Source organism: Cervus elaphus, chromosome 10, assembly GCF_910594005.1.
Source record: "Cervus elaphus chromosome 10, mCerEla1.1, whole genome shotgun sequence".
Taxonomy (NCBI): domain Eukaryota; kingdom Metazoa; phylum Chordata; class Mammalia; order Artiodactyla; family Cervidae; genus Cervus; species Cervus elaphus.
The window spans coordinates 32,699,209-32,726,035 of record NC_057824.1 but is presented as its reverse complement, the minus strand read 5'-3'; the positions used below and the strand labels follow the sequence as shown (position 1 = coordinate 32,726,035).

The 26,827-nt window shown below is 38.5% G+C and overlaps 2 protein-coding genes across 5 annotated transcripts in view; one reads left to right on the top strand and one right to left on the bottom strand.

The window, feature by feature from the left end:
* ERI2 (ERI1 exoribonuclease family member 2) overlaps nt 1–23,535 on the top strand; it is a 51,039-nt gene extending 27,504 nt beyond the window's left edge. Inside the window, exon 9 of one of the 2 annotated variants that reach the window (XM_043914464.1) lies at nt 22,501–23,535. In XM_043914464.1, the coding sequence (XP_043770399.1) occupies nt 22,501–22,539 (39 nt within the window). In that variant the 3' untranslated portion in view covers nt 22,540–23,535. Of the gene's footprint in view, nt 1–22,497 lie in introns of both variants that reach the window. The other variant, XM_043914463.1, reaches the window with a different exon arrangement.
* Nucleotides 1–26,827, bottom strand: part of ACSM3 (acyl-CoA synthetase medium chain family member 3) — an 82,358-nt gene that overhangs the window by 11,246 nt on the left and 44,285 nt on the right. For all 3 annotated transcript variants that reach the window (XM_043914466.1, XM_043914465.1, XM_043914467.1), the window contains exons 4-9: nt 10,491–10,698; nt 7,609–7,752; nt 3,831–3,987; nt 3,268–3,347; nt 1,971–2,097; nt 764–844 (exon numbers count right to left, since the gene is read on the bottom strand). In XM_043914466.1, coding sequence (XP_043770401.1) covers nt 764–844; nt 1,971–2,097; nt 3,268–3,347; nt 3,831–3,987; nt 7,609–7,752; nt 10,491–10,698 — 797 coding nt within the window. The remainder of the gene's footprint in view (nt 1–763; nt 845–1,970; nt 2,098–3,267; nt 3,348–3,830; nt 3,988–7,608; nt 7,753–10,490; nt 10,699–26,827) is intronic.

Here is a 26,827-nt window from a genome sequence, read left to right as displayed (position 1 = left end):
AAACATTGGTCTAATCTACAACTAAGGTTAGTTGTAGTTAAGTTTGATTCTGAGTTCTCTGTAAACTCATCCATTTTGTTTTTTTGTTGGTATTGTTTTATGTATTAATATAACTTCCTTTGTCTACACTTACCTTTGGCTGGGTTGATCTGAGAACAATTCTAACCCTGAGCAAAGTGCGCTAATGGGGTAATAGGATGCCCCCTCAGGATCAAGTGGTGAAAATAGTTTCTTGACTGCAAGGAACTGGCCAAGCATGCTGCTGGAAGAGGGATAACCTATAGCCACTGTTGAATTGTAGCCTTTTTTGTCCTAGTCAACCCTTTTAGAAGATCTGGAGCTCCCTAACCAGAAGGGGTAATGTAGTGTTGCAGTTAAGAGTATGGATGTTCGTACCAGATTGCTTAGGTACGAACCTAAGCTGCTTATTCTAGAACTAGCAGCTACTATGTAACCTTGGGTGAGTCCTTTAACCTCTCTCAGCCTCATCTGTAAAATGGTTCTGATATTGCCATGTCTATCATAGATTCCTTCTGGAAATAAATATTTATAAAATGCATACAACTATTTGGCACAAATAACTGCTTTGGAGAAAAAAAGAGACAAGCTAATGTTTCTAAACCTTTTCCATCTTTATGTGGAAGTTAAGATATCATGGAAGTAGCATAATCATCACCAAAACTAATAGTGTAAGGGAGTAGAAGTGGAGTAGGGGTAAACAGATTGGGTTGTTAAATATTTTCCTGGAAAGGGATGTACAAACCTTAACATCAAAAGCAGGAGAAGGTTTTCCCATTGAGCCAGGCTTAATTTTCATTCCCTTAAAATTTCCACAGACTAGTACCTAGTTAAGAATAAAAAAGAGTAAAGTAACATTACAAGTAACTCATATTTATTCATTTATCCACCGTGCATTCATTCAATAGATATTTATTCAGAGCTTACTATGAATCAGGCTCACATTGAAACATATTTTCTGCTCTCAAGAATTATAGATAGACACTAATACAGTTAAAATATTAAGTAAATTTGTAACTACTGAAACATCCATATTTATGAAAACATTTATACTCATATTCACATGATACTTGTTATGCTATTTCTATTTAATAAATTCATTGATTTTTGTTTTTATTTTATTTTTTGTATTTTAATTTTTGACCAGGTAGTACTTTCTCATGGTTCATAAATTGAAGCAGTATATAAAGACAATGAAAAATTTATTTCAGTCTTTCCCTTATCTGCTCTATCTTATCCCTCTCTTTCCTATATAACAATTTTTGTTATTTCATTTCCTCTAGAATTTCTTCTTATTTCTATGAGCTCTTTAGATAAACCTTTTTAGAGTGTTCCTCTCAAGGAATTGTCCAGCAGACTTAATATTTCAAGTAACAAAGAGCTCAGCATTTTCTATTTTTGCAGCAAAGCCCTAAGATATTTCCTTATTATACAAAGAGAAATCTTTTTATAGATCTAGTATTGTTGAATTAAAAATTTTTAATGCCCTGGTCCTAGTCAATTATATAGTGGCTTTCCTCAGTGAATGACTATCTAAACAATTGCATCTCTTACAGAGCTCTTTTGTAACCATCTTCCCTCATTTTTTTTAAGAAACTCTTTCTTCTAATCACTCCATTTCCTCCCTATCCCTCAATCACAAAGCTACAATAAACAATTTTTTTTAATTGGAGGATAATTTCCTTACAGTGTTGTGTTGGTTTCTCCCATACAACAATGCAAATCAGTCATAATTATATATTTATATACATATATATCTCCCCTCCCTCTTGAACCTCCCTCAACACACACCCCCATTCCACCCCTCTAGGTGATCACAGAGCACCAGGCTGAACTCCCTGTGTTATATAGCAGCAGCTTCCCACTAGCTATTTTACACATCGTAGCACTTTGGTTTTTATTTATCTGACTGAATTGAGTTCAGCCATGTCTTTTCAGTGAAGTCTGTATACCGTTTCAGTCTGTCCATATCCTTCGTAGATATCCAGACCTGTCCTGTTTCTCCATTGTTCAGTCACTTCAGGGTTGATTGGTTCCCCAGCAGTTACACAGTGCTTTAAGCTTTTGAACTTATAGTTTCTCAGAAGACAGATAAGGAGTTAAATTTAGGAGGAAAATGGATAAAAATGGAAATTAGGATTATTTCTAGTGAAATTTCAGTACAAAATGTTTTAGTTTTTCCCCTAACTTTCTCTGATACAAAATAAACAAAGCATTTTATCATGAAATGACTCCCAAACATCAAGTTTTGTTTCTTCTTTTTCTCCATTTTATTGGCAGAGGGTGGGGGAAGCGGGGGGAGGATTGGGAGTGGTGTGACTTGTTGCAAAGAAAAACCATGCCATCCCTAGGGAAGGTACCACGTAATATTATGTTAAATCAGTGATAAAAAGCTTCCTAATTGGTTAAATTGACTGTGGAGCATTTATACAATAGAACAGTATACAGTTGTTTAAAAAAAAAAAATGGAATGAAGATGCTCCTGGGTTGTACTATCCAATAGAATTTTTTGTTATGACAGAAATTTCTATACTGAGCTGTCCACTACTGTATCCTCTAGTCCTGTGTGGCTATTGAGCACTTGAAACATGACTAGTGTAACCAAGGCTATAATGTTATATTACTTTTTGGTTTATAATGTCATGATTTGATATTTGTACATATGGTGAAATGATTGCGCAATAAGTCTAGTTAACATCTGCTGCTACCCTACATAGTTACAAGACTATTTTTTCCTGTGATGAGAAGTTTTAAGATCTACTGTCTTAGCGACTTCGAATATGTAATACAGTATTATTAATTATAGTTTGGAACTGAATTTTAATTTAATTATTTCCATTTAAAAATTAAATAAAATCAATTTAAAAGTAGTGACCAAGTAATACTTTCAAATGGAATCAGTAATAAAGTAAAAGACATTCATTTTCTTTCCTGTTTTCTGGGATAGGGTTTTGAATAGGGGTGACATATATTTTCTCAGCTCATATAACAGACAAAGGATAAACACTGGGCTCAGAGCTATACCTGTGGCTTGAACCATCTTTCCGCTCTCTGCTTGAGGGAACCCACACTGGATATAGTAGTTATCATGTACAGAATATAAGCAAGAAGGACAAGGAAGAGAAAAGATTGCTAAATACCATACCTACTGATCTGGAGATATGTTTTTAGGCAGAGAGATCTTTTATTTTGTATCTTCCTCTTCCTTTCCTCTCTGCCCATAAGTGCCCACTTAGCAACTTTGCTTACCTGGCCTTATCATTCTGTACAAGCATTCTATATGCAGTTGGTGCTGAACAGAAGACTGTGATGGGAAACTTGGAAAGTGTCTGCAATTTAGAAGAAGTGGTCTTACACAATTTTTAATAAGTGCTTAAATACCTATGGTAGACATAGTAAAACTTAGACCATTATTTATTCTAATGTAAACACTCTCATGGGCTTCCCTTATGGCTCAGCTAGTAAAAAATCCACCTGCAATGGGGAAGACCTGGGTTCGATCACTGGTTTGGGAAGGTCCCCTGGAGAAGGGAAAGGCTACCCACTCCAGTATTCTGGCCTGGAGAATTCCATGGACTGTATAATACAGTTCATGGACTCGCAAAGAGTTGGAAACAACTGAACGACTTTCACACACACAAACACTCTCACACCTTTCCTCTGTATATCTTTTCAGGCTTACTGATTTTCTATTGTGGAATACCTTAAATAACGTTATCTACTCTAATGTCTACAAGTTACTTTATTCACTAGTCCTGTCAATAATAGTGCTAATTCACTTCTAAATATTGACCTCTTGTGCTCTGCCTTACTTGCAAGATGGAAGTTGGCTCAAACCGCGGCAAATAATGTGCAAATACACATGCTCCCTGGATCCATGGAGAATAAACACTACTCCATGCAGATTTTGCCCAGCCTGTGTCAGAGGTATTCCACATGACATCCAAAGGGGTCAAATCCAGCCAGAACCTAGGAAACAAAGAATCAGTTCAGTTTAGTCGCCCAGTCGTGTCCGACACTTTCTGACCCCATAGCCTGTAGCATGCCAGGCTTCTCTGTCCATCACCAACTCCTGGAGCTTGCTCAAATTCATGTCCATCAAGTCAGTGATTTCATCCAATCATCGATTCCTCTGTTGTCCCCTTCTCCTCCTGCCTTCAATCTTTCCCAGCATCAGGGTCTTTTCCAATGAGTCCCTTCTTCGAATCGGGTGGCCAAAGTATTGGAGTTTCAGCTTCAACATCAGTCCTTCCAATAATATTCAGGACTGTTTTCCTCCAGGATTGACTGGTTTGATCTCTTTGCAGTCCAACGGACTCTCAAGAGTCTTCTCCAACTCTACATTTCAAAAGCATCAATTCTTTGACATTCAGCTTTCTTTATAGTCCAACTCTCACATCCATCCATGACTACTGGAAAAACCATAACCTTGACTAGACAGACCTTTGTTGGCAAGGTAATGTCTCTGCTTTTTAATATGCTGTCTGGGATGGTCATAACTTATTTCCCAAGGAGTAAGCCTCTTTTGATTTCATGGCTGCAGTCACCATCTGCAGTGATTTTGGAACCCAAGAAATTAAAGTCTGTCACTGTTTCCATTGTTTCCCCATCAATTTGCCATGAAGTGATGGGACCAGATGTCATAATCTTAGTTTTTTGAATGTTGAGTTTTAAGCCAGCTTTTTCACTCTCCTCTTTCACTTTCATCAAGAGGCTCTTTAGTTCTTCACTTTCTGCCATAAGGTGGTGTCATCTGTGTATCTGATTTTATTGATATTTCTCCCGACAACCTTAATCCCTGCTTGTGCTTCATCCAGCCCAGCATTTCAGATGATGTACTCTGCATATAAGTTAAATAAGCAGGGTGACAATATACAGCCTTGATGTACTCCTTTCCCAGTTGGGAACCAGTCTGTTGTTCCATGTCTGGTTCTAACTGTTGCTTCTTGACCTGCATACAGATTTCTCAGGAGGCAGGTAAGGTGGTCTGGTATTATGATCTCTTTAAGAATTTTCCACAGTTTGTGGTGATCCACACAGCCAAAGGCTTTGACAGAGTCAATAAAGCAGAAGTAGATGTTTTTCTGGAACTCTCTTGCTTTTTCGATGTTCCAGTGGATGTTGGCAATTTGATCTCTGGTTCCTCTGCCTTTTCTAAATCCAGCTTGAACATCTGGAAGTTCTTGATCCACATATTGTTGAAGCCAGGCTTGGAGAATTTTGAGCATTACTCTGCTGGTGTGTGAGATGAGTGAAATTGTGCAGTAGTTTGAATATTCTTTGGCATTGCCTTTCTTTGGGATTGGGATGAAAACTGACCTTTTCCAGTCCTGTGGCCACTGCTGAGTTTTCCAAATTTGCTGGCATAATGAGTGTAGCACTTTCACAGGATCATCTTTTAGGATTTGAAATAGTTCAACTGGAATTCCATCACCTCCACTAGCTTTGTTCGTAGTGATGCTTCCTAAGTCCCACTTGACTTCACATTCCAGAATGTCTGGCTCTAGGTGAGTGATCACTCCATTGTGGTTATGTGGGTCATGAAGATCTTTTTTCTATAGTTCTTCTGTGTATTCTTACCACCTTTTCTTAATATCTTCTGCTTCTGTTAGGTACATACCATTTCTGTACTTTTGTGCCCATCTTTGCATGAAATGTTCCTTTGGTATCTCTAATTTTCTTGAAGAGATCTCTAGTCTTTCCCATTCTGTTGTTTTCCTCTATTTCTTTGCATTGATCACTGAGGAAGGCTTTCTTATCTTTCCTTGCTATTCCTTGGAACTCTGCATCCCGATGGGTATATCTTACCTTTTCTTTTTGCCTTTAATTTCTCTTCTTTTCTCAACTATTTGTAAGGCCTCCTCAGACAACCATTTTGTCGTTTTGCATTTCTTTTTTGGGGGGATGATCTTGATTACTGCCTCCTGTACAATGTCATGAACCTCTGTCCGTAGTTCTTCAGGCACTCTGTATTTCAGATCTAATCCTTTGAATCTATTTGCCAATTCCACTGTATAATCGTAAGGGATTTGATTTAGGTCATATGTGAATGGTCTAGTGGTTTTCCATACTTCCTTCAATTTAAGTCTGAATTTTGCAGTAAGGAGTTCATGATCTGAGCCACAGTCAGCTCCCAGTCTTGTTTTTGCTGACTGTATTTTCTGTGCTGTGCTTAGTCACGTCTGACTCTTTGTGACTCCATGGACTGTAGCCCACCAGGCTCTTCTGTCCATGGGATTCTCCTGACACGAATACTCTAGTGGGTTGTCATTTCATTCTCCAGGGAATCTTCCTGACCCAGGGATTGAACCCAGGCAGATTCTTTGCTGTCTGAGCCACTGACTGTACAAAGAATCGACTTGATATATACAACAAACTGTGGAAAATTCTTAAAGAGATGGGAATACCAGACCACCTTACCTGTCTCTTGAGAAACCTGTATGTGGGTCAAGAAGCAACATTTAGAACTTTATTTGGAACAACTGACTGGTTCAAAATTGGGAAAGGAGCGTGACAAGGCTGTATATTGTCACCCGGCTTATTTGCCTTATATGCAGAGTACATCATTGGAAATGCCAGGCTGGATGAATCACAAACTGGAATCAAGAATGTCTGGAGAAATATCATCAACCTCAGCGTGGTAAATGAAACCATGCTAATGGCAGAATGTGAAGAGGAACTAAAGAGCCTCTTGATGAGGATAAAAGAGGAGAGTGAAAAAGCTGGCTTAAAACTCAACATTTAAAAAATTAGAATCATGGCATCCGGTCCCATCACTTAGAGTGGAGAAAAGTGGAAGCAGTGACAGATTTTCTTTTCTTGGGCTCCAAAATCACTGTGGACAGTGACTACAGCCATGAAATTAAAAGACACTTGCTCCTTGGAAGGAAAGCTATTTCAAAGCTAGACAGCACAGTAAAAGAGAAGACATCACTTTGCTGACAAAAGTCCATATAGTCAAGGCTATTGTTTTTCCAGTAACATGTATGGATGTGAGAGCTGGACCATAAGGAAGGCAGAGTGCCATAGAATTGATGGTTTCAAACTGTGGTGCTGGAGAAGACTCTTGAGAGACCCTTGGACATCAGGGAGATCAAACCAGTCAATTCTAAAGGAAATCAACCCTGAATATTCATTGGAAGGATTTATGCTAAACCTGAAGCTCCAATACTCTGGCCACCTGATACGAAGAGCAGACTCACTGGAAAACACCCTGATGCTGGGAAAGATTGAAGGCAAAAGGAGAAGAAGGCAGCAGAGGATGAGATGGCTACATAGCATCACCACCTCAATGGACATGAATCTGAGCAAACTCCGGGAGATAGTGAAGGACAGGGAAGCATGGCGTGCTGCAGTTCGTGGGGTCGCAAAGCATTGGACACGACTTAGCAACTGAACAACAACAACATATATACATTGAGATATAAATATATATATATATTTATATATATATACACACACACACTTGAGATATATACATAGACTTAACTATATATACATATATATATATGGAAACAAATTTAAAATACAAATAAAGAAATCATCATTTTTGTAGCATTGACACTTCAAACTACAGTTCTGTGAAAATACCTTCCATTTATAGATAATCCTAAACCAAAACTGCTGTGGGTGTGTCCAGTCATTTTAGGATATCCGCTTGTTCCACTGGTAAAGAAAATGGCCATCATCTCATTGTGTTTTGTCTTCACACAGGTGTGGTTGTCACTGGCATGTCTATGAAGGAAGAATTACAATGATTGTATACATTAAACACAGTATCATAGACTGTTACCACAGAAACGGATTTACTCAGACCTCTTCATCTCATTGATTAAGCCCCAGAGACTTAGGTTGAATTCCAAGGTAAAAGCCATCTCTCTCCATCTTTTAAGGTGCTTTCTGGAAACAAGCTAAACTTTGCCATCAATAGCCCATTTATAACAGGTTGATTTCATAGCTTTTTACTGTGTGATAAAGAAGAGTGCAAGCATTACAAAAAACCTCAAGAATTTTATCATACCTTCTAAAGAATGAGTATTCTATGATCTTCTAATCATGTATATGTGAGGTAAAATGTGATTTTTAAAAAAAAATGAGAATGTTAATAGAAGTCCTGGGTAATGGTATAAGGCAGGGATCATTAAACTATAGGCCTATGGGCCAAATATGGCCTGCCTTTTGTTTTCATAGATAAAGTTTTATTGCAACACAACTATGTTCATTCTTTTACATATTGCCTATGACTGCTTTCTACACTATGACAGTGAGTAGGTATGATAGAGACTACATGACCTGCAAATACTGTATATTTATCATCTATCCCTTTTGTAAAAAACCATTTGCTTACCCCTCAAAAGGATGGTTTTTCTGTTTCCCACAAGAGAGTCTACATAGTTCTGAATATAGTAAGCAAAAAGACTGAAGAAGATCTAAGTATCCACTTAGGGAAGGAAAGATTTCAGTTAAAGAAAGAAAACATTTTGGTTCCAAAGGATAATTGGGCCTTTATATATGACATACATCAGGGCAGCTGAGAGGAAGCAAACTCTGTACATTTGAGTGCTTGAGAATCATACAGAATTTTATTAGGAAATATTGAGCTGAAAATGAATGAATCAGAAATATTCAGCTATGAGAACTATTTTTATTTTTAAATCCTAACATAGCTAAACCAAATGTTTAGGCTATGATTCCATAATTTTTTTCGTTATGAAGCTAGTACCTATAACTGTGTACCTATCACTTCTATCACAGATATTATTGCTCGTGAAACCTAAGGCAGGTTTGTTGTACCAGTCTCTCAGAAGCAGTAAACCTAGCAGGTAATAGTATGGGCTTAGAAGCTAGACTGCCTGAGTGTGAAACCCAGTTCTGCCAGATCCTAACTTTTGACCTTATTTATCTGTCTAACCAGAGAATCCACCTGCAATGCAGAAGATGTGGGTTTGATCCCTGGGTCAGGAAAAACCCCTGGAGGAGGGAATGGCAACCCTACTCCAGTATTCTTGCCCAGAAAATCCCATCCATAGTGTTGCAAAGAGTTGGATACGACTGAAGCGACTGAGCATGAGCATCTGTATATTTAACAGTTCCTACCCAATAGTTTGTTGTGTTTTTAAATGAGTTAATATTGAATTGGCCAAAAAGTTTGTTTGAGGTTTTCCATAATATCTTATTGAAAAACTCTAATGAACTTTTTGGCCAACCCAATATATCTGAAGTGCAGTTTTTGGCACATAATCAGTGCCAAGTAAGTGTTAGACATTATACAATTATAACAGTAGTTTTATTATAACAGAATTTGGCCTTTGGTAAGAACTCAATAGAGAATCCACCTGCCAGTGCAGGAGACACAGGAGACATGGGTTCAATCCCTGGGTTGGGAAGAAGCCCCGGGATAGGAAATGGCAATTTCAGTATTCCTCCTTGGAAAATTCCATGAACAGAGGAGCATGGTGGGCTACAGTCCATGGGGTCTCAAAGAGTGGGACACAACAACTGAGCATGTATGCACACAATAAATGTTAGCTTAAGAGTCATAACAAGTCCCGGTGGGCTACAGTCGATGATATCACAAAGAGTCGGACACAACTTAGCAACTAAACAATGACAAAGAACAAGTCCATAGTTGCAAACTTGCTCCAAAATCGTTGAGTAAAGGTAGGAAGCTCATTCCAGGGACGGAATTTGCTGCCACCCTAAAGCTAAGATAACCAATACTTGACAAAGAGTTCCAAGTGACCCCTAGAAGACCCCATAGCAGGACTTGAATATCTGTGTAATAGTCTTATTAATTGCATCTATTAAGTATTCTTCTTACTATAACCTGATAGAAATGTCGCTGTCAGCAAGGGAATAATACAGCCTCCACAGAAGGATTGATTCTGATTAGTTCCTATGGGAGATGATAATAGCTCTGTGGTTGATGCACCTCCTAGATCCTGCTGCAGAATTTTAGAACATGCTTCCCTTCAGGTGCTGAAATCTCTCTTTAGATATTACCTTGGCTGAAGATAGCTGCCTTGCTTAAGGTCATGCCTCCTTGTAAAGATAGTTTGTACCCAGTTACTTATTAGCATTGGACCTCTTGCTTTAGCTGGACATAGTTTTGAAGGGCTATCCAAACTCCAGTGATCCCCATAGGTTGACTGATGGCTTTTTTGAAGTACGTGGATGATAAATTTCAACCGCTGCCCAATCCCACATTGTTCCCTTTCCTTAGGTATTGGTCCTAAGATAACTTCTTAATAAACTTACACAACTAATGTCTGTCTTATGGTGTGCTTCCTTGAGATCCCAACCTATGAAAAACACCACCAGTTCCTTGCCTCAGAGCTTTGCACTATAATCACCAGTTGTTCCCTTTGTCTATTATTTTAATTTTCATTTTTCTGGTTAATCCAGGGTTGACTATCTTATCAATGTTGTGTTTCTTTTTGGAAAGCTGTTCTACAACAATTATGGTTACTCACTTCATCATCTCCTTTAGGTTCTCCCAACCCTCTCTGGGGCTCTGAGACACAATTAGTTTGGAGTGCAGATTTTCACATTTAGATGCAACAGCATCAACTGCTGGAGCTAAAACTTCATTGGTAATAATGCACTTTGCTTTTGAAGATTGTAGTCGGTAGAGGATGTCTTTTTGGGTCATCTGAGTGGTTCCTGGAATTAGAACTGTCCCTAAAAGAGAAGAAAATAAAGTATTTAGAAATGATTTCCTTCATCATCTTAATTAAGGTAGTATAGGTAACTCATGTATATTCAGTGTTTCTCAGGGTGAGTTAGTCGGTTTTCCAGGCAGGGTATCTATTTGTTTTCCTATCATTACTATACTTTTTCATTTAAAGGAATCTCAAAGTCCAGGACCCTTTTGATCTAACATGAAAGGATGTTAAATCCTGGATAATTAATTATTTTCTACCTAGAGACCACTCATAACATTTAACTTGAAGAGGGTTTTGAATTGAAAAGAATATTACCCAACATTTATTGAGTACTTTGAGTTTCAGGTGCTGTGTAAGTGTTTGCATATTTTAACATTTAATCTCTACCAAAAACACAAATGTTATTGTTAACTAGAAAATACACAACATAAAAGTTGAGAATTATGTTTTATTGGGAGGATTTTCGGAGGGCTTTCTCAGATAGCTCTGAGGGACTGCTCTGAAGGGTGAAGGGAGAAGCCAGGATATACAGGGGTTTTTGCAACAAAAACCAGGTAGTTGGAACATCAAAAGATTACTGTTAATTAAAGAAAGCCAGACATGGCAAGTTAATCAATTTAGTGCTTTTCTGTGTATGGGAAGATGCAAGAGTCTAGGCTCACTGATCTCATTCCTTTGATATGCACCTTAACTATCTAGGGCTAATGTTCTGTTCTTTCTCAACCAGAGTTCCCTCAGGGCTCATCACTGGAGGCAGCTGTAGTAGCTGATGTCTTGATGGCCATAAACATCCTTTGTTTGCTGGCAACAATAATTTGCCTGGATCACTGAAGTAGCAGGGGCAGTGCAGGGACTGATCACCGCAGCCTGACTTAAGCTGTAATTTAACCGCCTTTGTTCAGTGCCTCTTTTGTTGTTGTTCTGTTGCTAAGTCATGTACAACTCTTTGTGACCCCATGAACTGCAGCACACCAGGGTTTTCTGTCCATCACTATCTCCCTGAGATTGCTCAAACTTTATGTCCACTGAGTCATTGATGCCATCCAACCTTCTCATCCTCTGTCTCCCCCCTTCTCCTCTTGCCCGCAGTTTTATCTAGCATCAGGGTCTTTTCCAGAGAGTCAGCTCTTTGCATCAGGTGGCCAAAGTGCCTCTTAAAACATATATTAATTTTATACCTTCTTTCCAAAGAGAAGGATTGAGGCATTCATCTTTTCTGTGCTTCTATTCCCATCTGCTATAAACTGTACTGTAAGGTACAGTCAGGTACAGTGTAGTGGTCAACAGCGTGTCCTAGAGACAGATACTCTTAGAGCTTGGTCTTGAACAAGACTACTTCACCTCTGAGAGTCTCAGATTCTGCATCTGTAGAATGGGGATTATAATAACACTACCTTCTTTATAGGATTATTAAGGATTAAATTAGTTAAATTTTTTAATGAGGTAAATTGGAAGTGGTCAAACAGGAGATGGCAAGAGTGAACATCCACATTTTAGGAATCACTGAACTAAAATGGACTGGAATGGGTGAATTTAATTCAGATGACCATTATATCTACTACTGTGGGCAAGAATCCCTTAGCAAAAATGGAATAGCCCTCAGAGTCATCAAAAGACTCTGAAATGCAGAGCTTGGGTGCAATCTCAAAAACGACAGAATGATCTCTGTTTCCCAGGCAAACCATTCAATATCACAGTCATCCAAGTCTGTTCCCCAAACACTAATGCCAAAAAAGCTGAAGCTGAATGGTTCTGTGGAGACCTACAATAACTTCTAGAACTAACAGCAAAAAAAAAGATGCCATTTCATCATTGGGGACTAGAATGCAAAGGTAGGAAGTCAAGAGATACCTGGAGTAACAGACAAGTTTGGCCTTGGAGAACAGAATGAAGCAGGGCAAAGGCTAACAGAGTTTTGCCAAGACAATGCACTGGTCATAGCGAACACCCTCTTCCAACAACACAAGAGATGACTCTACACATGGACATCTCCAGATGGTCGATACTGAAATTAGATTGATTATATTCTTTGCAGCCAAAGATGGAGAATTTCTATACAGTCAAGACCAGACTGTATAGAAGACCAGAACCTGACTGTAGCTCAGAGCATGAACTCCTTATTGCAAAATTCAGACTGAAATTCAGAAAGAAGGGAAAAACACTAGACCATTCACATATAACCTAAATCAAATCCCTTAACAATTATACAGTGGAAGTGACAAATCAATTCAGTGGATTAGATCTGATAGAGTGCCTGAAGAACTATGGACGGAGGTATGTGACATTGTACAGGAGGCAGTGATCAAGACCATTCCCAAGAAAAAGAAATACAAAAAGGCAAAATGGTTGCCTGAGAGGCCTTAAGAGTAGCTGAGAAAAGAAGAGAAACTAAAGGCAAAAAGAAAAGGAAAGTTAAACCCATTTGAATGCAGAGTTCCAAAGAATAGCAAGGAGAGAGAAGAAAGCCTTCCTCAGTGATCAGTGCAAAGAAATAGAGGAAAACAACAGAATGGGAAAGACTAGAGATCTCTTCAAGAAAATTAGAGATACCAAAGGAACATTTCATGTAAAGATGGGCATAAAAGTACAGAAACAGAATGGACTTAACAGAAGCTGAAGATATTAAGAAGAGGTGGCAAGAATACACAGAACTATACAAAAAAGATCTTCATGACCCAGATAACCACAATGGAGTGATCACTCACCTAGAGCCAGACGTCCTGGAATGTGAAGTCAAGTGGGCCTTAAGAAACATCACTATGAACAAAGCTAGTGGAGGTGATGGAATTCCAGTTAGCTATTTTAAATCCTAAAAGATGATGTTGTGAAAGTGCTGCACTCAATATGCCAGCAAATTTGGAAGACTCAGCAGTGGCCACAGGACTGGAAAAGGTCAGTTTTCATTCCATTTCCAAAGAAAGGCAATGGCAAAGAATGTTCAAACTGCTGCACACTTGCACCCATCTCACACACTAGCAAAGTAATGCTCAAAATTCTCCAAGCCAGGCTTCAATAGTATGTGAACTATGAACTTCCAGATGTTCAAGCTGGTTTTAGAAAATGCAGAGGAACCAGAGATCAAATTGCCAAAACCTGTTGGATCATTGAAAAAGCAAGAGAGTTCCAGAAAAACATCTACTTCTGCTTTATTGACTATGCCAAAACCTTTGACTGTATGGATCACCACAAACAGTGGAAAATCCTTTTTTTTTTTAATATAAATTTATTTATTTTAATTGAAGGCTAATTACTTTACAATATTGTATTGGTTTTGCCATACATTGACCTGAATCCACCACAAGTGTACATGTGTTCCCCATCCTGACCCTCCCTCCCACCTCCCTCCCCATCCCATCCCTCTGGGTCATCCCAGTGCACCAGCCCCTAGCACCCTGTATCATGCCTCGAACCTGGACTGACTATTTTTTTCACATATAATAATATACATTGTTTCAATGCCATTCTCCCAAATCATCCCACCCTTGCCCTCTCCCACAGAGTCCAAAAGACTGTTCTATACATCTATGTCTCTATTGCTGTCTCGCATACCAGATCACCTGACCTGCCTCCTGAGAAATCTGTATGCAGGTCAAGAAATAACAGTTAGAACCAGACATGGAACAACAGACTGGTTCCAAATTGAGTAAGGAGTACTTCAAGGCTATATATTGTCACCCTGCTTATTTAACTTATATACAGAGTACATCATGCGAAATGCAGGGATGGATGAAGCACAAGCTGGAATGAAGATTTCCAGGAGAAATATCAATAACTTCAGATATGCAGATGACACCACTCTTATGGCAGAAAGTGAAGAGGAACTAAAGAGCCTTTTGATGAAAGTGAAAGAGAAGCATGAAAAAGCTGGCTTAAAACTCAGCTTTCAAAAAACTAAGATCATGGATCTGGTCCCATCACTTCATGGCAAATAGATGGGGAAACAATGGAAACAGTGACAGACTTTATCGGCCTCCAGAATCACTGCACACGATGACTGCAGCCATGAAATCAAAAGATGCTTGCTCCTTGGAAGAAAAACCATGACCAATCTAGACAGCATATTAAAAAACAGAGCCATTACTTTGCCGACAAAGGTCTACCTAGTCAAGGCTATGGTTTTTTCCAGTAGTCATGTTTGGATGTGAGAGTTGGACTATAAAGAAAGCTGAGGGCCAAAGAATTAATGCTTTTGAACTGTGTGTTGGAGAAGACTCTTGAGAGTCCCTTGGACTGCAAGGACTTCTAACTAGTCAATCCTAAAGGAAATCAGTCCTGAATATTCACTGTAAGGACTGGTGCTGAAGCTGAAACGCCAATACTGGCGACGTGATGCAAAGAATTGGCTCATCTCAAAAGACCCTGATGCTGGAAATGATTGAAGGCAGGAGGAGAAGGGGATGACAGAGGATGAGATGGTTGGATGGCATCACCAACTCGATGGACATGAGTTGAGCAAGTTCTGGGAGTTGGTGATGGACAGGGAATCCTGGCATGCTGCAGTCCATGGGGTTGCAAAGAGTTGGACACGACTGAGGGAATATAATGAACTGAAGGGTGTTCCCTGGAATAGCAGCATCCACATCACTTGGGAGCTTGTTAGAAATGCAGGATCTCAGGATTCTCCCAGGCTTCTTGGATCGGAATCTGCATTTTAACAAGAACCCAGTGATTCATATGCATATCAAGGTTTGCAAAAGTGAATTAGATGATTTTTTTAAATTCCAGTAACATTGGTTTATAACATGTTTTGTGTGCACATTTTAATTTGACTTAGAAATTATAATTTGACTAATAATTGTAAATTTACTTATAATTTGACTTATAAATTGACATTATAATTTAACTTATAACCAAAGACTATTTTCCATGCTTATCTTACCTCCTTTACCCATTTCTCCCATCCCAAGCCCCTTGCCCTTTGTAACCACTATTTTGTTCTCTGAGTTTGTTTTTGTTATTTTATTTTTGTTTATTTTGTTTTATTATTTGTTTTATATTCTACATATGAGTGAAATCATATTGTATTTGTCTGTCTGCCTTATTTCACAACTTTGTCTGCCTTATGGACCCTCAAGGTCCATCCATGTTGTTGCAGGGCAAGATTTCATTCCTCGTTATGGCCAAGTAGTACTCCATTGTGTGTGTGTTTGTGTGTATGTGTGTATAAAACATTCCCTATATCCTATATTCATTCATCTGTTGATGGGTTCATGTGTTATTTCCATATGTTGCAATGAACATAGGGGTACGTGTGTCTTTCAAATTAGTGTTTTTATGTTCTTTTGGTTAATAACCAGAAGTGGAATATTTGGATCATATGGTAGTTCTAAATTTTTTGAAGAATTTGCATACTGTTTTCCACAGTGACTGCACCAATTTACAGTCTAACCAACAGTATATGAGGGTTCCTTTTTCTTCACATCCTCTCCAACATTTGTTATTCCTTGTTTTTTTTTTTACAATAGTCATTCTAATAGATGTGAAGCGATATTGTGGTTTTGATTTGCATTTACCTGATAATTCATGCTGATGAACATCTTTTCATACAGGTGTTGAACAGCATATATATTCTTTGGGAAAATGTCTATTCAGATCCTCTGCTCATTTTTTTTTTTTTTTGGACTGTTTGTTGTTGAGTTTCATGAGTTAACTTTTTTGTGTGTGTGTGGTTTTGGCCGTGTTGTGTGGCGTGGGGGATCTTAGTTGCCCAACCAGGGATCAAACCCATGCCCCCTGCAATGGAAACATGGAGTCCTACAATAGACCACCAGGGAAGTTCCATGAGTTAATATATTTTGGATATTAACCTTTTATCAGATATGATTTGCAAACATCTCCCATTTGGTAGGTTTTCTTTCTTGTTTTGTTGATGGTTTTCTTTGCAGGGCAGAGCTTTTTATTTTGATGTCGCCTCATTTGTTTAATTTAGCTTTTGCTTCCCTTGCCTGAGGAGACATACCCAGAAAGATATTGCTAAGAAAAATGTCAAGCATACTGTCTATGTTTTCTTCTAGGAGCTTTATGGTTTTACTTTTTACATTCATGTCTTTAATCCATTTTGAGTTAATTTTTATGAATGGTGTAAGATAATGGTCTAGTTTCACTCGTTTGAATCTTTACGGTTTTCAATATATAAAATCATGTCATCTACAAATAATGACAGTTTTATTTCTTTCTTTCCAGTTTAGATGTGTTTTATTTCTTTTTTTGCCTAATTGTTGTCACTAGGAGTTTTAGCACTATGTTGAATAAGGGTGGTAAGATTGGGTACTCTTGTCTTGTTCATGATCTTAGAGGGATAGCTTTCAGGTTTTCACCAGTATTGTGTTAGCTGTGGGTTTGTCATAAATGGCCTTTTGAGGTACATTTGTTCTATCCCCTTTTTGAGAGTTTTTCTTTTTTTATCATAAATGAGTGTTGAATTTTATCAAATGCTTTTCCCGCATCTACATCTATTGACATGATCATATGATATATATATATATATATATATATAATTTTTTTGGCTGTGCCCTGTGGCTTATGGGATCTTAGTTCCCTGACCAAGGATTGAACCTAGGCTCTTGGCAGTGAGCAAGCAGAGTCCAAACTCCTCGATCACCTGTGAATTCTTGATTATATGATTTTTATTCTTCACTTTGTTAATGTGGTGTATTACATTGATTGATTTGCAGATGTTGAATCATCCTTGCATACCTGGAATAAATCCCACTTGATCCTGATGTATGATCCTTTTAATGCATTTTTGTATTTGGTTTGCTAATGTTTTGTTGAGGATTTTTGCATGTATATTCATCAGAGACATTGGCCTGTAATTTTCTTTTTGTGTGTTTTCATTGTTTGATTTTGTAATCAGGGTAATGATGGCTTTGTAAAATGAGTTAGGGAAGCATTCCCTCCTTTTCAATTTTTTTGAAATAGTTTGAGAAGTGCATGTGTGTGTGCTAAGTTGCTTCAGTCATGTCCGACTCTTTGCAACCCTATGGACTGTAGCCTGCCAGGCTCCTCTGTCCATGGGGTTCTCTAGGCAAGAATACTGGAGTGGGTTTCCATGCCCTCCTCCAGGGGATCTTCCCAACCCATAAATCAATCCTGCATCTCATAAGTCTCCTGCTTTGGCAGGCAGTTTCTTTACCACTAGTGCCTCCTGGGGAGCCCCATAGTTTGAGAAGGATAGCTACTAAATCTCTGAATGTTTGATAGAATTCACCTGTGAAGCTGTCTGCTGGAGGACTTTTATTTTGGGGAAGATTTTTGATTAATGTTTCAATCTCCTTACTAGTAATCAGTCAATTCAGATTTTCTATATCTTCATGCTTCAGTCTTGGAAGATTGTAGGGTTCTAGGGATTTATTCATTTATTTTAGGTTGTCTGATTTGTTGGTGTATAGTAGTAGACTTCATAGTAGACTTATAATCCTTTGTATTTCTATTGTATCCATTGTAATTTATCCTCTTTTGTTTCTGATTTTATTTATCTGAGCCTTCTCTCTATTTTTTTGGTGAGTCTAGCTAAAGGTTTGTCATGTTTATCCTTTCAAAGAACCAGCTCTTAGTTGCATTGGTATTTTCCATTGTCTTTTAAGTCTCTATTTCATTTATCTCTGCTCTAACTTTTATTATTATTTTATTATCATTTCCTTTCTTATACAGATTTTGTGCTTGCTTTGTTCTTTCTTTTTTCTTTTTATTCTTTTTTTTTCTAGCTCCTTTAGATATAAGGTTTAGATTATTTGAAGTTTTTCTTATTTCATGAGGTAGGCCTATATGCTTCACTCTTAGGACCACTTTTGCTACATCCCATAGATTTTGGCATATCATCTTTTTCTTTTCATTTGTCTTTAGGTATTTTAAATTTTCTCCTTTGATTTCTTCATTGAGCCAATAGTTTTTAAGTTGCATGTTGTTTAGTCTTTACATATATGTGATTTTTCCAGATTTCCTATAGTTGATTTCTAGTTTCATTTTATTGTGGTCAGAAAAGATGCTTGATATGGTTTTAATCTCCTTGATTGTATTGAGACTTTCTTTGTGACCTAACATGTGATCTATCCTGGAGAATCTTCCATGTGCACTTTAGAAAAATGTGTATTCTGTTGCACTGGATGGGCTATGCTATATTCGTATAAATCTATTAAGTTTATCTGGTCTGATGTTTCATTTAAAGTCAATGTTTTCTTATTGACACTCTGTCTGAATGATCTGTCCATTGATGTAAGTGAGGCAGTAAAATCCCCTTCCATTATCATGCTCCTGTCAGTTTCTCCATGTAGGTCTTTATATGTTTTACTACTCTTGTGTTAAATGTGTATGTATATACATACATGTATGTATATGTATAGATACATGTATGTATGGGTACATGCATGTATATATAGACAGACAGACAAATAGAGATATATAGATACATAGATAGATATCAGTTATTTGTGTCTGCTTGAGGGATCGTCCCCTTTGTCATTATATGCTGTCCACTTTTAGCTCTCTGGCTTTGTATCTTCTGGCTTGAAAGTCTGTTTTCTCTGATATGAGTATGACTATGCCCACTTTCTTTTGGCTGCCATTTGCTTGGAGTATCATCTAACATCCCTTCAATTTGAGGCTATTTTTGACCTTAGAGCTGAGAGAAGTTTCCTGGAGGAGGTATAGAGTTGGGTCTTATTTTTAATCCAAACAGCTACTCTTTTTTCTTTTTTTTTTTACTAATTTTTTTTTTACTTAATTTTTTTAATTAAAAATTTTTTTTAAGTTTTTACCAATGAATCTACGTTTAGGGTAATTATTGATAAATGAGGATTTAGTACTGCCATTTTATCTTTGTTTTCTGGTTGCACTATATCTCAATAGTCCTTTTACTACCGATAATATCTTGTCTTCACTTGGGGGTTTCCCTGATAGCTCAGTTGGTGAAGAATCCTCCTGCAATGCAGGAGACCCTGGTTTGATCCCTGGGTCAGGAAGATCTGCTGGAGAAAGGGATAGGCTACCCACTCCAGTATTCTGGCCTGAAGAATTCCATGGACTATATAGTCCATAGGGTTGCAAAGAATCGGACATGACTGAGAGATTTTCACTTTCACTTTCTCTTCATTTAGTTATACAGTTTCTCTCCTTTCTGTCTTCCCCTTTTATGTTTCTGTTGTCTCAAATTATTTTGTTGTTTCGAAATTATCTTTTTGTGTTGTGAGTTCATTACCAAATTGAAGTAACTATAGTTATTTTTTATTGCTTTCCCCCATTAACCTTTATGCTATAATTGTTTAACAACCTATTCTGATGTACAGTTGCAATTTTCTGATTCTGTTACCTTCCTCAAGGCTTTGTGTACTTCTGCCTTTTTGTTTTTGGTAGAAGAGCCTTTCAACGTTCCTTTTTTAAATTAAAGTTTAGTTAATTTACAATATTACATTAGTTTCATGTGTACAGCCTAATGATTCAGTATTTTTGCAGATTATACTCCTTTATGTTATTACAGATAATGGCTATAATTCCCTGTGCTATACAGTATATCCTTATAGCTTGTGTATTTTATACATTGTAGTTTGTATCTGTTAATCTCATGCCCCTCATCTGTCCTTCCCTCTCTCCCTTACACTCTGTTTTCTATGTCTGTGAATGTTTCTGTTTTGCATACACATTCATGTGTTATTTTTAGATTCCACATATAAGTGATAACATATAGTATTTGTTTTTCTCTGTCTGACTTATTTCACTAAGAATAATATTCTCTAGGTCCATCTATGTTGCTGCAAATAGCAAAATTTTATTCTTTTTAATGACTGAATAATATTCCATTATATATCTCACATCTTCTTTATCCAGTTATCTATTGGTGGGCACTTGGGTTGCTTCCATATCTTCCATGACTTTGTAAATTGTGTTGCTATTAACATTAGGGTCCATGTATCTTTTTTCTGAATTAGTGTTTTCATTTTTTCCAGATATATACCCGGGAGTGGAATAGCTGGGTCATCTGATAGTTCTATTTTTAGTTTTTGAGGAACCTCCCTACTGTGGCTGCACCAATCTGAGCTCCCACTAACAGTGTGCAAGGTTCCCTTTTCTCCACATCCTCTCCATTTGTTATCTGTAGGCTTTTTGATGATAGACATTCTGGTAGGTATGAGGTTATATCTAGTAGTTTTATTTTATAGTTTTCTAATAATCAGTAATGTGTATCTTTTCACGTGTCTGTTGGCCGTTTGGAGCTGGCACTGTTCCATTTGAATGTGCGTTTTTCCTTCCTCCTGCACCAGGACCTTTGCCCAAAGGTGGGAAGTGATAAAGGAAGTAGGGCTTGTGTCTAGAGGTCCAGTGCTCTGTCTGTGTAGGTGTCTGGGGCTCCACTTAGATGTAGCCTATTGTCTTTTCCTGGGTTGTGGTTGCCCTATATCTAGTGCCATGCTGTGGTGTGGAATGAGGGAGAACTGGTCACCTTGGACTAGGGTGCACAATGGGGTGGTCTCAGAAAACCTGGTAACCCCTAGGGCAGACCTCTCTCTGCCCTGCCCAGGGACAAACCAGCATCTGTGTGCTCCTCATGAGAGGAATCTAAGCTTCTCCAACCTTTCTATCTGTACCAATAGTTCTCCAAGCAGCTAGTGGGTGTTGCCTCCTCCACATGGGTCCCCAGGGCTGAGATGCGCAGTCTGTGACTTGACCTACTCACTCCCTAGGGCAGGTGTCCACCCAAGAAATCTCCTTTTTCCTCTAAGTTCCCTCCCAGGGGCACAGGCCCCAACTCAATCACTTTTATTCCCATCCTACCCTTTTATATGTGTGTCTTTCTTATAGCCTTGGTTGTACAGAAGTCCTTCTGCCAGTTTCCAATTAGTTTTCAGTGAGAATTTTCCACAAGTAGATGTATTTTTGATATGTTCGTGGAGGATATTACTGCCATGTACTCTTACTCTGCCATCTTCAAGAAGCCCTCAACATTTCCTCTAAGGCAGGTGTAGAGGTGATGGACTCCCTCGGCTTTAGTTTTTCTGCAGAAGCCTCCTTATGTTGCCTTTCCTAATGGAATCAAATAGATCTCTTAGAAATTCTGCATTAAAAAAAAATAAAACTTAGTTATCCTTTCTGGTCTGGATCATTTCTAGATTTCTGAAGTCATGCTTGCTAATTCTTTCTTCTTTAGGGTCTGCTCTATTTCCAGTGCTTTCTATTGCATTCTTTATATCATTTATTGAGTTCTTTGGCTCTAGAAATTCTGTTTGTATCTCTTTTAGAGATCCAACCTTTTGGTAAAATATTCCTTCTGTTCATTATTTTATTCCTGAGCTCACTGAAATGACTGAAGAAAAAAAAGAAAAAAAAAAAGGAAATGACTTTCTGAGTTTTCTTGTGCTTATTGACAGCTATTTTGAATTCTCTATCTGATTGCAACCTTCCATGAGTTTAAGTTTGGTTTCTGGAAAACTGTCACTTTCTTTTTGTGATAGCTTATTACTGTGGTTTTTCACAGTGCTTGATATCTTGTTCCTCTGCCCACACATTTGAAGGAGTGAATATCTTTCTTATTAGGTAAGGTTGTTGTGTGTGTGTGTGTGTGTGTGTGTGTGCTCAAACATATCAAACTCTTTGCCTACTAGGCTCCTCTGTCCATAGAATTTTCTAGGCAAGAATACTGGAGTTGGTTGCCATTTCCTACTCCAGGGGATCTTCCTGACCCAGGAACTGAACCAGCATGTCTTGTGTCTCCTGAATTGGCAGGCAGATTCTTTACTACTAGGGGCCACCTGGGAAGATTTGTTTACTTTGATCCTAAAAATTCAATACATTGGTAATTAGAGGACCGTCTTTTGTTCTCCAGCAGGTGGCACTACAACACGAGTCTCTGTCTTCCCTAACCTGACCAGCCTCTGACAGTGCTGTGGAATCAGTCTTTTCCACCTTCATTACCCCTGTCAGGGGTGTGCCTGCAGCCCTCATCGTCACTTTGTGCCTTTGGAGTCTTTGGTGCCTTCTGCTGGAAGTGTGGCTGTCGTTGCTCGTGTCACCCCTGGATGCACCGTGATGGCAGGCACCTCTGCTCCACCTGGGGTTGTTGGGGTTGTCAGGTTTGCAGGCACTGCTGCCCTGTGCAGGGCTGCTGGAGCCCTAGGCACCCCTGTAGCTGGTCGGGCTGGGGTTGCAGGCCCTGCCGCTGCTGCCTGGCTCCCTTTAGCTGCAAGTACTGCTGCCGCTGGGAAGCTGGAGTTGTGTACACCACCTCCCCAGCTACCACTGAGTTCTTTCTCAGATGTGTGTTCATCCACTGTGGTCGGAGCGCCAGGATTATGGGCACTCCCCCACCTTGTTCCCTTGCTTCCACCTCCTATGGACTTTTCCATCCACCTTCAGATGTACAGATGTGTGGATCTCTCTGGTATCCTGGTGTGTTGGGCAGAGGAACCTTTGTAGAGTTACATATGTTTTACTTGTTGCAAATTGAAGGGGAGAGGAAAAGGAAACATCTTACACTACCATGATGTTGAATTACCACATCTAGATGATTTTTTTTTAATTTATTGAGATATAGTTGATTTTTAAAGAACTGTTTTTACTTTCAAATTTTATAAAAAGGTCTAGAAAATTCTAGAGGGTGTACTGGGCTCTACACTGAATTTCTGAATGCCTTTGGGCAAATGACTTAATGTTCCTTTTTCCCCAACTATGAAAGCTTTGCCTTCTCTGTTTATAAAATGAGATTTTCTCTTCCTAATCACAAGGCTCTTGTGATGATAAAATGAGCAAATTGAGAGAGTAACAGGCAGGAAGCCCAGGGGTCTCCAAACAGAGGAAATAGGCTGCAAGTCAGACATTTTTTCTCTCTCTCTTAAGTGGCAGGAGGAAACAAACAAATGTCAGATTTTTTTCCCCATCTCTATACAAAATTAAAAGGAGGTTTCTCTTAAAATTCTGTGTTGCCATGATGACACCTGGCTCCACCTGAACTTAACTTTTCTCAAATCTTGAGCTAACTGATGCATTTTTTCTTATGGAAATGTTTGTCTTAAGCTATGTTAATGAACTATGTATTTACCCTAGACTCTGTCTTTCTTCAAGTCACTTCGCTTAAGATTCAGAATGATAAGGGCTCAAAAACCTGTATGTTTTACTCATACATTGTTCTCCTAATCTATGTTAATAAAACTATATGTTTACTTGGGAACCTGTCTTTCTTCAAGATTCATGTCAATCATTTTATGGCCTGGGATGACTCAGCAGGTGCCAGTGTTACCTTAAAATACATGTTGTGGGTGAGGGACCTGGTGCCTCTCTGAGTTTTACGATATCTCCTTTCTCTAATTAACAGCTTGCTGATAGGTATATAGTATACTGCTAAAGGCTTGCAGGGGGGCATTCTTTCTGTACCCTTCTGATGTCTATGTCCGAAGCTTTCTCTATCTCTTTTATACTTTAATAAAACTTTATTCCACAAAAACTCTGAGCGATCAAGCCTCGTCACTGGCCTCGAAATGAATTCCTCTCCTCTGGAGGCCAAGAATCCCAGCGTCTTTTCATGGCTCAGCAACAATCTTTCAAAATGAGTGAATGTTTATTATAATTCCAGAGGGACCACAAGTATTATATAAACTTCCTCAAGACCTGTAGGCCGAGATTGGGTGGGATAGTAGCTTTTTGTGGTAAATGGCACTTAAAGGAACATATTCTTGGCAATTACTATTTTTTTAATGATTATATACTGAGATTTCTGTTGTAAAGGAATTTGACCTACAATACATATGCAAGAGTTTGAAAACGAAAATATGATGAGTTTGTTGTTGGCCCTGGAGACTATAGGCATATCTCTCTAAGAACTTGGAAATAAGGGAAATAGATTGCCTTCCAAGAGCTAAACTGTAAACTCAATATAAAATAGAATAGAAATATTCATAGTCAATATAAACAGACTTAATGATTCACAGAGCAGCAAGATTAAGCCATACCCTTATATATAATATATTAATATAGAACTGGTTTCAGAAAGGGATATTGCAGCCACAGAACATAGAAAAAGGAGATTTACTAGAGGAAATCCTGATAGTACTCATCTAAGCCTGTCTGGAGGAGAAGTCTCTGTTAAGGGATTTTACATATTATAGTCCCTGGGATGAGGTGGCTCCTAGCCAGTACCTATATTCACACTGCACTGTTTTCATTTTCTCAAATCTACAAATTATTTCTTGCCTCAGGATCTTTGTAGAAACTTTTCCATTTGTTTAGAATGAATGTTCCCATCACCCATACCTTCTCCCTCTGGCTGCCTCATCCCTCAGTTTCAGCTTAAATTATGTGCCTGACCTTCTCTCAGTCTATAGTAGTACCCCTCATACATTACAGTGGCTCTTGTGCTATTTCCTTTATAGCACTTGTCACACTTATCAACTCTGTGTTTATTTGACTCCTGACTCTGTCTGACAGCTCCTAAAACATAGCAAGTGACCAGTAAACACAAGGATCCCACATGCCTTGGGGCAACTAGGCCCATGTGCCACAACTACTGAGCCTGCACTCTGTAGCTCATGAGCTGCAACTACTGAAGACCTCTTGCCCTAGGACCCATGCTCCACAACAAGAGAAGCCATCACAATGAGAAAGTTCACATATCACTACTAGAGAGTAGCCCCCAATCTCTGCAAAGTCCGTGCAGCAAAGAGACCTGCTGCAGCCATAAATAAATAAATATTAAAAAAAAACAAACACATTAGTCTGTTACTAAGCTGTTTTTTAGTTGCTAAGTTGTGTCCAACACTTCTGTGACCCCATGGATTGTAGCCCGCCAGACTCCTCTGTCCATGGGATTTCCCAGGCAAGAATAATGGAGTGGATTGCCATTTCTTATCCAGGGTATCTTCCCAACCCAGACTGAGCCTGCATCTCCTGCATTGACATGTAGATTCGTTACCACTGAGCCACCAGGGAAGCCCTATTAAGAGAGTGAGCTTAACAGTATTCATGAAAGCAGTCATTTTTTAAAGAAAAACTATGTAAAAGTGGACTGTGCAACTCCCGTGAATAATTTACATGTACACATGAGATTAGAGCATATAGCTTTCCTCAAATGCAAGTAATGATTATAGTAAATTAAGAAAGTTAATATAATGATTTATTATGATAATAAGGATATTAATTCAACAAATATTTCGCTGAAATTTACTGTAAGCCAATCTTTGGAGTCACAGAGATGAATATATCTTAATCATTGCCTTTTAGAAGCTTTTTCACAGTCCTATGAGAATGACTAATGACTATGTTGATTATATTCTTTGCAGCCAGAGATGGAGAAGCTCTATACAGTCAGCAAAAACAAGACCGGAAGCTGACTGTGACTCAGATCATGAACTCCTTATTGCAAAATTCAGACTTAAATTGAAGAAAGTAGGGAAAACCACTAGACCATTCAGGCATGACCCAAATCAAATCCCTCAGGACTATACAGTGGAAGTGGCAAATAGATTCAAGGGATTAGATCTGATAGACAGAGTGCCTGAAGAACTATGGACAGAGGTTCATGACATCACACAGGAGGCAGTAATCAAGACCATCCCTCCCAAAAAAAGAAATGCAAAAAGGCAAAATAGTTGCCTGAGGAGGCCTTGCAAGTACCTGAGAAAAGAAGAGAAGCTAAAGGCAAAAAGAAAAGGAAATATAAACCCATTTGAATGCAGAGTTCCAAAGAATAGCAAGGAGAGATAAGAAAGCCTTCCTCAGTGATCAATGCAAAGAAATAGAGGAAAACAACAGAATGGGAAAGACTAGAGATTTCTTCAAGAAAATGAGAGCTCTCAAGGGAAGATTTCATGCAAAGATGGGCACAATAAAGGACAGAAATGGTATGGACCTAACAGAGCAGAAGATTTTAAGAAGAGGTGGCAGGAATACACAGAAGAATTATACAAAAAAGATCTTCATGACCCAGATAATCATGATGGTGTGATCACTCACCTAGAGCCAGAAGTCAAGTGGGCCTTAGGAAGCATCACTATGAACAAAGCTAGTAGAGGTGATGGAATTCCAGTTGAGCTATTTTAAATCCTAAAAGATGATGCTGTCAAAGTGCTGCACTCAATATGTCAGCAAATTTGGAAGACTCAGCAGTGGCCACAGGACAGGAAAAGATCAGTTTTCATTCCAATCCCAAAGAAAGGCAATGCCAA